Source organism: Daphnia pulex, chromosome 2, assembly GCF_021134715.1.
Source record: "Daphnia pulex isolate KAP4 chromosome 2, ASM2113471v1".
Classification (NCBI taxonomy): Eukaryota; Metazoa; Arthropoda; class Branchiopoda; order Diplostraca; family Daphniidae; genus Daphnia; species Daphnia pulex.
Window position 1 is genome coordinate 7979251 of NC_060018.1, and position 13654 is coordinate 7992904.

At 37.2% G+C, this 13654-nt stretch overlaps 4 protein-coding genes across 4 annotated transcripts; all 4 read left to right on the forward strand.

The window, feature by feature from the left end:
- Positions 1 to 605: 605 nt before the first annotated feature.
- Positions 606 to 2573, forward strand: LOC124188657 (compound eye opsin BCRH2-like). Its single transcript, XM_046581449.1, has 6 exons — positions 606 to 787; positions 853 to 1269; positions 1339 to 1440; positions 1501 to 1606; positions 1682 to 2105; positions 2182 to 2573. The coding sequence occupies exons 2-6, from the start codon at positions 861 to 863 to the stop codon at positions 2293 to 2295; spliced, it is 1155 nt and encodes a 384-aa protein (XP_046437405.1). The 5' UTR covers positions 606 to 787; positions 853 to 860; the 3' UTR covers positions 2296 to 2573.
- A 2477-nt stretch (positions 2574 to 5050) lies between these two features.
- On the forward strand, positions 5051 to 6962 carry LOC124188658 (compound eye opsin BCRH2-like). Its single transcript, XM_046581450.1, has 6 exons — positions 5051 to 5201; positions 5267 to 5683; positions 5753 to 5854; positions 5915 to 6020; positions 6095 to 6518; positions 6594 to 6962. The coding sequence occupies exons 2-6, from the start codon at positions 5275 to 5277 to the stop codon at positions 6714 to 6716; spliced, it is 1164 nt and encodes a 387-aa protein (XP_046437406.1). The 5' UTR covers positions 5051 to 5201; positions 5267 to 5274; the 3' UTR covers positions 6717 to 6962.
- Positions 6963 to 8160: 1198 nt separating this feature from the next.
- Positions 8161 to 10080, forward strand: LOC124188659 (compound eye opsin BCRH2-like). The gene is made up of 6 exons (XM_046581451.1): positions 8161 to 8319; positions 8385 to 8801; positions 8871 to 8972; positions 9033 to 9138; positions 9213 to 9636; positions 9712 to 10080. The coding sequence occupies exons 2-6, from the start codon at positions 8393 to 8395 to the stop codon at positions 9832 to 9834; spliced, it is 1164 nt and encodes a 387-aa protein (XP_046437407.1). The 5' UTR covers positions 8161 to 8319; positions 8385 to 8392; the 3' UTR covers positions 9835 to 10080.
- Positions 10081 to 11258: 1178 nt separating this feature from the next.
- Positions 11259 to 13202, forward strand: LOC124188660 (compound eye opsin BCRH2-like). The gene is made up of 6 exons (XM_046581453.1): positions 11259 to 11440; positions 11506 to 11922; positions 11992 to 12093; positions 12154 to 12259; positions 12333 to 12756; positions 12832 to 13202. The coding sequence occupies exons 2-6, from the start codon at positions 11514 to 11516 to the stop codon at positions 12952 to 12954; spliced, it is 1164 nt and encodes a 387-aa protein (XP_046437409.1). The 5' UTR covers positions 11259 to 11440; positions 11506 to 11513; the 3' UTR covers positions 12955 to 13202.
- Positions 13203 to 13654: the final 452 nt, after the last annotated feature.

The following is a 13654-nucleotide window of genomic DNA, read 5'->3' on the forward strand; positions in this document are numbered from 1 at the left end:
TAGGCTGTTCAATCGGTCTGGTGTTGGCTCACCCCTTCTCGAGTCGATGCTAGGCTGTTCAATCGGTCTGGTGTTGGCTCACCCCTTCTCGAGTCAATGCTAGGCTGTTCAATCGGTCTGGTGTTGGCTCACCCCTTCTCGAGTCAATGCTAGGCTGTTCAGTCGGTCTAGTGTTGGCTCACTCCTTCTGGCTCGCAGGATGTCACATTCTGTCGGGTTATTGTTTCTTCTTTTTCCATTGTAGTTATGTTTTTGTATTTGCCCGCCTCATGCTAGAGAAGTCTCGCGCTTCGCATGTAGGACCGTAAAGCCATGTATGTTTCTACAATAAATTCTTTACCCCGTCTATCACCGTGTTGAAGTGAGTAACTTTTCAGTTCTCACAATATTTCATTTCAGAAACGATCCTAACACAAAAAGGGTTAATTAAAAAAACTGGGTGATTGTTTGCTAAACCAAATAAAATATTCAATTGATTTTGGACAATTATGAGTAAATAGCTACTTTATTCTTAAGGATTAAATAAGAAACCTAGACACCTTAATAATCCTCTAATTAAATTATGACTATAAGAAACGTCACTGAGGTGCCGTCGTTTCCGGGAATTCCTTGAGTATATAAGTCGCCTCTTGAACCGTATGCCATTCGTAGCGTCAGTCGTCAAAGCTCTTGCTTTCGAGGTCGCTTCTTCTGCCTATCTGCTTTCAAGCTTTACAAAGTCTTTTTCTTCCAATTCTCTTCCTGAATTCGATTGTTGTATCCTTTTGGAATCAATATCTTTTTACAGGTATGTTCAAAATGTATTAGGGCTATTTACATTTTTAAATTCTAAACTAACTTATCTGTATAAAGATTGAAAAATGGCAAACTTGACTGGTGATGCTGTTGTTGCGATGGCCCAGAAGCAGGCTTTTGATCCATGGGCTTTGCCCGATACCTTCACTCTTTATGCCTACGCCCCAGAGGACATTCGCAGCTTTCTTCATCCTCACTGGCACTCATACAAGGCTGTGCACCCGGCATGGTATTATTTTTTGGGATTGATGTACTTGGTAATTGGCACTTGCGCTGTTGCGGGTAACGCCGTCGTCTTGAAGATCTTCAGCCGTTTCCCGGCTCTTCGAACTCCCGCCAACTTGTTGGTTATGAATTTGGCTGTGTCTGACTTCCTCCTAATGCTTGCACTTTTCCCCGAATGCGTTTACAACTTTTTCCTTGGTGGCCCATGGCGCTTTGGAGAAATGGGTTGCCAGATCCACGCTTTCTTGGGTAAATCAAGTGAAAATTATACATTGAAAAAATTTGGCTAATTTGTTGATTATACTTCACGTGAATTAGGTGCTTGTTTCGGATACAACCAAATCTTCACTCTGACAATGATCTCATACGATCGCTACAATGTGATTGTAAAGGGATTCAGTGGAACTCCTCTTACTTTCAGTATGATTGTGTTCTGTTTTTATCGTTAAACAAAATGAGTAAAATCGTTTTCTTATTCAGACCGCGCTGTATCCATCATCACCGTTAGCTGGATCTGGGCTTTGGGCTGGTCTATCTGCCCATTGGTCGGCTGGGGTGCTTACGCCATGGATGGAATCATGGGAACGTATGTCATTCGGTTTATTTGGTTTTCATTTTTGAGTATTTTTTTTCTACGTTATTTCACTTTTCCAATCAACAGATGTTCTTATGACTACGTCTCCCAAAACATGAACAACAAATCCCACATTTTGGCTGCCACTTTCGCAAACTTCATCCTGCCAATCATTGTTATTGCCGGTTGCTACTACTTCATCGTTCAAGCTGTGTTCAAACACGAGGAAGAACTCCGTGCTCAGGCTAAGAAGATGAATGTTGCTTCTCTCCGTAGCAATACCGACCAACAGCAAGTTTCCGCTGAGATCCGTATTGCCAAGGTCTCCATCATGAACGTCTCGATGTGGTTGACTGCTTGGACCCCATTCGCCGTTATCTGCATCTTGGGTACCTGGGGTGATGTTTCCAAGATTACTCCTTTGGTGTCAGCCATCCCAGTCATTCTGGCCAAGACATCCTGTGCCTACAACCCACTCATCTATGCCATCTCCCATCCTAAATACCGAGAGGTAACATATTTTGTGTTCAAAATTAATGAAAAACTTAAAATCTAAATTATCAAATGGAAATTTAATTTATTTACAGTGCCTGAAGCAGATGTATCCTTGGATGTGTATCGTTGAGGAGAAAAAATCAGTTGCTGATAACCAATCGGTCATCACTGAAAAGACAGAAATGACTGAAATTGTCAAGTGCTAATCAGCATAAGAAAATCAAAAGAAAAAACCTGGGCGAGCGTTCTTTGTGAATGGTTTCGGACGGCTATCATGCATATTGACGACACTGGCAAACTCTAATTGACCAATGACCACTGATTTGTGATTCCACGTGAATTTAAAAACTTTTTGTTTGTTTTTCTTATCCTGCAATTTTATTTCTGACAATTCTACATTACATTTTTGTTTTTTCTCTTCTTTAATTAGCCTCAAAATACACTTGAGCATGGAAAAATAAAAAATATTACTGTAAAAAATCAATCTATAGTTACGCATATGTTTTGCATCTGCATGGAAAACAGTTTGAAGTTGTTTGAAAACCATTTCAAAAGAATATCTGATCCAATATAAGAATCAGATAAAGTAGATTAAAACATACTTTAAAAACGGGTTGATATTTAAAATGTGTTAACGTATACAATTTTTAATTTTTTAGATTCATTAAATTTTAATCTACAAAAAATAGGATTCATAGCAATCTACCTAGGTAGTTTTTTCAAACATATTTTCAATTTTTTTGCTGATCTTTTTTTGAGAGTCTGTAGATGGTTTCGAGGGAAATATAATCTATCAGGCTGTAATAGCTGTGACAGAGCTTTTATATGGATTCACCTTTTTCAGGAAAAGAACATATTTTATAGAAAAAAATCTAGGTTTTTTCTTGAAATTGAAACATCAATTGTTGAGCTCCCAAAAACGTAGTACACATTTTGGTTACAGATTCCTAGTTGCGGGTCTATTTTACGTAGCCAACACATCTGTAACAAGTCTGATACAATTCGGTTTAACGGGAAATTTGTATGAATTAGTGTTTTTTACATGTTTCGGTTAAAGTTTGTTTTATAATTTCAGATCCAGATTTGAAACTAGTTCACCGAAACTCAACCTTTGCTCAAGCTCTCCGCTCATAGCCTCAAAAGTGAGTGGATCTTAAGCTTAAGCTTGCAAAAGAAAAGTTTGGCTTCGCTCAATCACACGTTTGCTCAAGTTCATTTTTAAATTTGTTTTATTTATAGAGTGCAAAACAAACGGTGTTTTTTAAATTTTCTTGTATTAGAGTTTAGCATAGAATTTATGTCGGAAGCATTTCAAATTTTGACTTAATAAAATATAAAATAAAAAATACATTACGTTCATTTTTTATCAGTCCGATGGATTATTTTGTATAAATTTGAAAAAAGAGCTCAAGCTCAAATTTTTTTAACAAGCAATCCACCACTCAACCGCACCAAATCCATGGACCCCACTTTTTTTCCCATTCCGCTATAGGACCTAAAAACCTGAAATAATTCAGACATATTTAGTTTTCTACTTCGGATTCATCTGTTTTTGCAGACATTAAATATTCCCTGCCGTTCGGGAGATATTTAATGTTAAAGTTTAGGTTTTTTCAAATTTTAACAATTTTGGGGGGTCTTTGGTATCGCTTTTTGGGAAAATGCTAACCTAAAAAAAAACAATTCTCCCAAAGTTTTCTCGGCCATCCCTCAATACCAATCCAAAAGGAATTTACATTCCAGATTAGATTGACCGAGTTATTCCCAATCTAGTAAAGTGTAATTTTGACCAGTTTCCCACCCAGCCTAGTCGCCATTTTTTATAACTCTTCCTCGCGTTCCTGGCGGATGACAGATGTCAAGCATGGCAAAATAAATGCTGTTTTGTCTCTGTATCCCATTTTTATACAGTTCCGATGAATGAGACCTATTTTTGAAGTGCAGAAAAAATCTTATCTTGACGGAAGTTGAAAATAAGTGAATTGAAGAGGGAATAAGATAGAGATGAACCAAAGATGAGAAATTAGTACATTTAACTTTTTTGAAATGTCCCTTGATTTCTTCGGTAATAAATACCTGTTTAAAAGTGGTAAAAAACAATAAAAGTAGCATATTACACTTCTAATATTTGATATTTGAGCACATGTTAGCGCTTTTTGGATTTCGCCATCACGCCACAACAAACCACTAAAAAGGGTTTTTTGGCTTAACAAGATGGACGTGCAAAGAACAAAAATAAACCCAAAGTTGAAAGATTAAATGCACAATGTAACTACACCGTTATCAAACAAAACTTTCCTCGAATTTTAATTTACTAAGCCATGCAGTTTAAACAATGATTTTTTAAAGTTATATAACTATTCCGAGAGTAAGCTCTGATTGCATGCATGCAAAACAGTTTGAAAGAAAATTTACCAATTAAAAGATCCTAATAACGTACGCGGATAAAGCATTGGAAGCCTACCCAGGCTGGAAAACCCTATAGGACCTAGATGAACTTATAAACTTCGCTATAATCATAAGAATATATGTAACACATAAAAAAAGGTTAAAACTTTGTTTTATTCTCACTTCTTAAACTATAGTGAGCCAGTTTTGAACGCAAGCTTTTGGTAATTTCACAGTAAAAAGAATATTGAAACAAAGAATGACACAATTTTTAAAGCGGAATAACAAAGGTCTTATAACGATCCTATCAAGCAGAATCGATTCTGATTCAAAAATATTAAAAAAAGCTTCTGTTCAATTGATGTGTAGTTTTTAACACCGTTTTTTAATTTGCAATGCCTTAAAATTTATAACTAAATTGTAAATTTGCTTTGAAGTCAATCGCTATTTCGAAGAATAAGTAAGAACCCTAGACTCCTTAGAAATTCTCTAATTCAATTATGTAACTTTCAACCCCACTAGTGTCGTCTGATTTCCGGGAACTCCTTGAGTATATAAGTCGCCTCCCGAGTCGTATTCCATTTGTAGCGTCAGTCGTCAAAGCTCTTGCTTTCGAGGTCGCTTCTTCTGCCTATCTGCTTTCAAGCTTTACAAAGTCTTTTTCTTCCAATTCTCTTCCTGAATTCGATTGTTGTATCCTTTTGGAATCAATATCTTTTTACAGGTATGTTCAAAATGTATTAGGGCTATTTACATTTTGAAATTCTAAACTAACTTATCTGTATAAAGATTGAAAAATGGCAAACTTGACTGGTGATGCTGTTGTTGCGATGGCCCAGAAGCAGGCTTTTGATCCATGGGCTTTGCCCGATACCTTCACTCTTTATGCCTACGCCCCAGAGGACATTCGCAGCTTTCTTCATCCTCACTGGCACTCATACAAGGCTGTGCACCCGGCATGGTATTATTTTTTGGGATTGATGTACTTGGTAATTGGCACTTGCGCTGTTGCGGGTAACGCCGTCGTCTTGAAGATCTTCAGCCGTTTCCCGGCTCTTCGAACTCCCGCCAACTTGTTGGTTATGAATTTGGCTGTGTCTGACTTCCTCCTAATGCTTGCACTTTTCCCCGAATGCGTTTACAACTTTTTCCTTGGTGGCCCATGGCGCTTTGGAGAAATGGGTTGCCAGATCCACGCTTTCTTGGGTAAATCAAGTGAAAATTATACATTGAAAAAATTTGGCTAATTTGTTGATTATACTTCACGTGAATTAGGTGCTTGTTTCGGATACAACCAAATCTTCACTCTGACAATGATCTCATACGATCGCTACAATGTGATTGTAAAGGGATTCAGTGGAACTCCTCTTACTTTCAGTATGATTGTGTTCTGTTTTTATCGTTAAACAAAATGAGTAAAATCGTTTTCTTATTCAGACCGCGCTGTATCCATCATCACCGTTAGCTGGATCTGGGCTTTGGGCTGGTCTATCTGCCCATTGGTTGGCTGGGGTGCTTACGCCATGGATGGAATCATGGGAACGTATGTCATTCGGTTTATTTGGTTTTTATTTTTGAGTATTTTCTTCTACGGAATTTCACTTTTCCAATCAACAGATGTTCTTATGACTACGTCTCCCAAAACATGAACAACAAATCCCACATTTTGGCTGCCACTTTCGCAAACTTCATCCTGCCAATCATTGTTATTGCCGGTTGCTACTACTTCATCGTTCAAGCCGTGTTCAAACACGAGGAAGAGCTCCGCGCTCAGGCTAAGAAGATGAATGTTGCTTCTCTCCGTAGCAATACCGACCAACAGCAAGTTTCCGCTGAGATCCGTATTGCCAAGGTCTCCATCATGAACGTCTCGATGTGGTTGACTGCTTGGACCCCATTCGCCGTTATCTGCATCATGGGTACCTGGGGTGATGTTTCCAAGATTACTCCTTTGGTGTCAGCCATCCCAGTCATTCTGGCCAAGACATCCTGTGCCTACAACCCACTCATCTATGCCATCTCCCATCCTAAATACCGAGAGGTAACATATTTTGTGTTCAAAATTAATGAAATACTTATAATTAATTTATCAAATGGAAATTTAATTTATTTACAGTGCCTGAAGCAAATGTATCCTTGGATGTGTATCGTTGAGGAGAAAAAATCAGTTGCTGATAACCAATCGGCCATCACTGAAAAGACGGAAATGACTGAAACCGTCAAGTGCGAATCTGCTTAAGATAAATAAATCCATCAAATCTGGACTAGCATTCATTGGGAATGTTATCGGACGGCTATCATACTTATTGACGACACTGGCAAACTCTAATTGACTAATGACTCTTGATTTGTGATTCCACGAATTTTCGGAGCTTTAATTTTTTTCCGTTTTTCTTATTAAAAGTTTTCGTGTACATTTGACACTCAATTTATGTTAATATTCTGTTTTTATTGGGTTGATTAATACACTGATGTTAAGAAGAGAGCATCCACAAAAATATTTGTTTTCTCTTTAATGCAATGGATGACCGTCGCAGTTTCAATGTGATAAAAACGAATTAGAAATCATTTAACTAACTAGATGAAAGTCGCGATAGCTAAATAGCTGTAAAATCGTTCATACAGTCAAGTAGTAAATGTTATAGCTTAACGGAATTCAAGCAAGAATTTACTGATACATTTTAGGTTAGTTTTAGTTTGACATAATTTTGGCACAAATGTCTATATTTTGATTCTTTACGGTTTCTCTGTGTATGGAAATTTTCATGAATCGATTCAAATTCAGAGATGACCTATTTTGTTAAACAAATATACTAAAATCTTGCTATTTCAATTTTCCGGTGCTCGACCAGAGAGTTGTTAGGGAACGAGAGGGTAGCGCAGAGAATCTCTAAACAAATTCTTTATTTTTTTTCGATCTAAAAGTCATATAAAGCTTCATACCAGCATTATAAAAAAATTATAAATTATTTTTGAATCTTTAATGATTAGAAAAAGTTTGTAAGAATTAGTAATTTTTATTCGGTGTATAATGTATGCATGTAGTGTACATGATCATAGAATTGTTAAGGGGAGGGGGCGTGGAGTACCTTTGGATAAATTCTGTATTTCTTCAGTAATTAAATAAATTATTGCGATATGAAGTCACACAAAGCTTCATACCTCCAATGTTATACAAAATTGAATAATTCTTTTGAATATTTTTATGATTAGAAACATTTTGTAAGAATTAGCAATCTTTTGTGTTTACACGTACAAAACATGGTTCGTTCAAAGAGGGACACTTTGAATTTTCCTAATTTCTCCTGATATTAAATACCGAATATATCGTTATTTCGATTTGATTCCACAAATCATATTCATGCGGAATTAAAATCCATTGTTTACGCCATTAAAATTTCCTTCGGATTTTGCACGAGGCAGACACATTATAGATTAATCAATATTTCATTTCAGAAACGATCCTAACACAAAGGGTTAATTAAAAAAACTGGGTGATTGTTTGCTAAACCAAATAAAATATTCAATTGATTTTGGACAATTATGAGTAAATAGCTACTTTATTCTTAAGGATTAAATAAGAAACCTAGACACCTTAATAATCCTCTAATTAAATTATGACTATAAGAAACGTCACTGAGGTGCCGTCGTTTCCGGGAATTCCTTGAGTATATAAGTCGCCTCTTGAACCGTATGCCATTCGTAGCGTCAGTCGTCAAAGCTCTTGCTTTCGAGGTCGCTTCTTCTGCCTATCTGCTTTCAAGCTTTACAAAGTCTTTTTCTTCCAATTCTCTTCCTGAATTCGATTGTTGTATCCTTTTGGAATCAATATCTTTTTACAGGTATGTTCAAAATGTATTAGGGCTATTTACATTTTTAAATTCTAAACTAACTTATCTGTATAAAGATTGAAAAATGGCAAACTTGACTGGTGATGCTGTTGTTGCGATGGCCCAGAAGCAGGCTTTTGATCCATGGGCTTTGCCCGATACCTTCACTCTTTATGCCTACGCCCCAGAGGACATTCGCAGCTTTCTTCATCCTCACTGGCACTCATACAAGGCTGTGCACCCGGCATGGTATTATTTTTTGGGATTGATGTACTTGGTAATTGGCACTTGCGCTGTTGCGGGTAACGCCGTCGTCTTGAAGATCTTCAGCCGTTTCCCGGCTCTTCGAACTCCCGCCAACTTGTTGGTTATGAATTTGGCTGTGTCTGACTTCCTCCTAATGCTTGCACTTTTCCCCGAATGCGTTTACAACTTTTTCCTTGGTGGCCCATGGCGCTTTGGAGAAATGGGTTGCCAGATCCACGCTTTCTTGGGTAAATCAAGTGAAAATTATACATTGAAAAAATTTGGCTAATTTGTTGATTATACTTCACGTGAATTAGGTGCTTGTTTCGGATACAACCAAATCTTCACTCTGACAATGATCTCATACGATCGCTACAATGTGATTGTAAAGGGATTCAGTGGAACTCCTCTTACTTTCAGTATGATTGTGTTCTGTTTTTATCGTTAAACAAAATGAGTAAAATCGTTTTCTTATTCAGACCGCGCTGTATCCATCATCACCGTTAGCTGGATCTGGGCTTTGGGCTGGTCTATCTGCCCATTGGTTGGCTGGGGTGCTTACGCCATGGATGGAATCATGGGAACGTATGTCATTCGGTTTATTTGGTTTTTATTTTTGAGTATTTTCTTCTACGGAATTTCACTTTTCCAATCAACAGATGTTCTTATGACTACGTCTCCCAAAACATGAACAACAAATCCCACATTTTGGCTGCCACTTTCGCAAACTTCATCCTGCCAATCATTGTTATTGCCGGTTGCTACTACTTCATCGTTCAAGCCGTGTTCAAACACGAGGAAGAGCTCCGCGCTCAGGCTAAGAAGATGAATGTTGCTTCTCTCCGTAGCAATACCGACCAACAGCAAGTTTCCGCTGAGATCCGTATTGCCAAGGTCTCCATCATGAACGTCTCGATGTGGTTGACTGCTTGGACCCCATTCGCCGTTATCTGCATCATGGGTACCTGGGGTGATGTTTCCAAGATTACTCCTTTGGTGTCAGCCATCCCAGTCATTCTGGCCAAGACATCCTGTGCCTACAACCCACTCATCTATGCCATCTCCCATCCTAAATACCGAGAGGTAACATATTTTGTGTTCAAAATTAATGAAATACTTATAATTAATTTATCAAATGGAAATTTAATTTATTTACAGTGCCTGAAGCAAATGTATCCTTGGATGTGTATCGTTGAGGAGAAAAAATCAGTTGCTGATAACCAATCGGCCATCACTGAAAAGACGGAAATGACTGAAACCGTCAAGTGCGAATCTGCTTAAGATAAATAAATCCATCAAATCTGGACTAGCATTCATTGGGAATGTTATCGGACGGCTATCATACTTATTGACGACACTGGCAAACTCTAATTGACTAATGACTCTTGATTTGTGATTCCACGAATTTTCGGAGCTTTAATTTTTTTCCGTTTTTCTTATTAAAAGTTTTCGTGTACATTTGACACTCAATTTATGTTAATATTCTGTTTTTATTGGGTTGATTAATACACTGATGTTAAGAAGAGAGCATCCACAAAAATATTTGTTTTCTCTTTAATGCAATGGATGACCGTCGCAGTTTCAATGTGATAAAAACGAATTAGAAATCATTTAACTAACTAGATGAAAGTCGCGATAGCTAAATAGCTGTAAAATCGTTCATACAGTCAAGTAGTAAATGTTATAGCTTAACGGAATTCAAGCAAGAATTTACTGATACATTTTAGGTTAGTTTTAGTTTGACATAATTTTGGCACAAATGTCTATATTTTGATTCTTTACGGTTTCTCTGTGTATGGAAATTTTCATGAATCGATTCAAATTCAGAGATGACCTATTTTGTTAAACAAATATACTAAAATCTTGCTATTTCAATTTTCCGGTGCTCGACCAGAGAGTTGTTAGGGAACGAGAGGGTAGCGCAGAGAATCTCTAAACAAATTCTTTATTTCTTTTTCGATCTAAAAGTCATATAAAGCTTCATACCAGCATTATAAAAAAATTATAAATTATTTTTGAATCTTTAATGATTAGAAAAAGTTTGTAAGAATTAGTAATTTTTATTCGGTGTATAATGTATGCATGTAGTGTACATGATCATAGAATTGTTAAGGGGAGGGGGCGTGGAGTACCTTTGGATAAATTCTGTATTTCTTCAGTAATTAAATAAATTATTGCGATATGAAGTCACACAAAGCTTCATACCTCCAATGTTATACAAAATTGAATAATTCTTTTGAATATTTTTATGATTAGAAACATTTTGTAAGAATTAGCAATCTTTTGTGTTTACACGTACAAAACATGGTTCGTTCAAAGAGGGACACTTTGAATTTTCCTAATTTCTCCTGATATTAAATACCGAATATATCGTTATTTCGATTTGATTCCACAAATCATATTCATGCGGAATTAAAATCCATTGTTTACGCCATTAAAATTTCCTTCGGATTTTGCACGAGGCAGACACATTATAGATTAATCAATATTTCATTTCAGAAACGATCCTAACACAAAAAGGGTTAATTAAAAAAACTGGGTGATTGTTTGCTAAACCAAATAAAATATTCAATTGATTTTGGACAATTATGAGTAAATAGCTACTTTATTCTTAAGGATTAAATAAGAAACCTAGACACCTTAATAATCCTCTAATTAAATTATGACTATAAGAAACGTCACTGAGGTGCCGTCGTTTCCGGGAATTCCTTGAGTATATAAGTCGCCTCTTGAACCGTATGCCATTCGTAGCGTCAGTCGTCAAAGCTCTTGCTTTCGAGGTCGCTTCTTCTGCCTATCTGCTTTCAAGCTTTACAAAGTCTTTTTCTTCCAATTCTCTTCCTGAATTCGATTGTTGTATCCTTTTGGAATCAATATCTTTTTACAGGTATGTTCAAAATGTATTAGGGCTATTTACATTTTAAAATTCTAAACTAACTTATCTGTATAAAGATTGAAAAATGGCAAACTTGACTGGTGATGCTGTTGTTGCGATGGCCCAGAAGCAGGCTTTTGATCCATGGGCTTTGCCCGATACCTTCACTCTTTATGCCTACGCCCCAGAGGACATTCGCAGCTTTCTTCATCCTCACTGGCACTCATACAAGGCTGTGCACCCGGCATGGTATTATTTTTTGGGATTGATGTACTTGGTAATTGGCACTTGCGCTGTTGCGGGTAACGCCGTCGTCTTGAAGATCTTCAGCCGTTTCCCGGCTCTTCGAACTCCCGCCAACTTGTTGGTTATGAATTTGGCTGTGTCTGACTTCCTCCTAATGCTTGCACTTTTCCCCGAATGCGTTTACAACTTTTTCCTTGGTGGCCCATGGCGCTTTGGAGAAATGGGTTGCCAGATCCACGCTTTCTTGGGTAAATCAAGTGAAAATTATACATTGAAAAAATTTGGCTAATTTGTTGATTATACTTCACGTGAATTAGGTGCTTGTTTCGGATACAACCAAATCTTCACTCTGACAATGATCTCATACGATCGCTACAATGTGATTGTAAAGGGATTCAGTGGAACTCCTCTTACTTTCAGTATGATTGTGTTCTGTTTTTATCGTTAAACAAAATGAGTAAAATCGTTTTCTTATTCAGACCGCGCTGTATCCATCATCACCGTTAGCTGGATCTGGGCTTTGGGCTGGTCTATCTGCCCATTGGTCGGCTGGGGTGCTTACGCCATGGATGGAATCATGGGAACGTATGTCATTCGGTTTATTTGTTTGTTTTTTTGAGTATTTTTTTCTACGTTATTTCACTTTTCCAATCAACAGATGTTCTTATGACTACGTCTCCCAAAACATGAACAACAAATCCCACATTTTGGCTGCCACTTTCGCAAACTTCATCCTGCCAATCATTGTTATTGCCGGTTGCTACTACTTCATCGTTCATGCCGTCTTCAAACACGAGGAAGAACTCCGTGCTCAGGCTAAGAAGATGAATGTTGCTTCTCTCCGTAGCAATACCGACCAACAGCAAGTTTCCGCTGAGATCCGTATTGCCAAGGTCTCCATCATGAACGTCTCGATGTGGTTGACTGCTTGGACCCCATTCGCCGTTATCTGCATCATGGGTACCTGGGGTGATGTTTCCAAGATTACTCCTTTGGTGTCAGCCATCCCAGTCATTCTGGCCAAGACATCCTGTGCCTACAACCCACTCATCTATGCCATCTCCCATCCTAAATACCGAGAGGTAACATATTTTGTGTTCAAAATTAATGAAATACTTATAACTAATTTATCAAATGGAAATTTAATTTATTTACAGTGCCTGAAGCAGATGTATCCTTGGATGTGTATCGTTGAGGAGAAAAAATCAGTTGCTGATAACCAATCGGCCATCACTGAAAAGACGGAAATGACTGAAACCGTCAAGTGCGAATCTGCTTAAGATAAATCAATCAATCAAATCTGGACTAGCATTCATTGGGAATGTTATCGGACGGCTATCATACTTATTGACGACACTGGCAAACTCTAATTGACTAATGACTCTTGATTTGTGATTCCACGAATTTTCGGAGCTTTGATTTTTTCCGTTTTTCTTATTAAAAGTTTTTGTGTACATTTGACACTCAATTTATGTTAATATTCTGTTTTTATTGGGTTGATTAATACACTGAGGTTAAGAAGAGATTATATCGAGCTTCCGCAAAAATATTTTTTTCTCTTTTATGCAATGGATGACCGTCGCAGTTTCAATATGATAAAAAAACGAAGTAGAAATAGTTTTTATAATTAGATTAAAGTCGTGATACCTAAATAGCTGTAAAACTCATATAGTCATGGAGTAATATATAGTTTAACGGAATTCAAGCAAGAATTTAAAGATACATCTTAGGTTACTTTGTTTGACATATTTTTGGCACAAATGTCTATATTTTGATTCTTTACGGTTTCTCTGTGTATGGAAATTTTCAGGAATCGATTCAAATTCAGAGATAACCTATTTTGTTAAACAAATATACTAAAATCTTGCTATTTCAATTTTCCGGTGCGTGACCAGAGAGTTGTTAGGGAACGAGAGGGTAGCGCAGAGAAAATCTAAACAAATTCTTTATGTCTTTTGCGACCTTAAGTCACATAAAGCT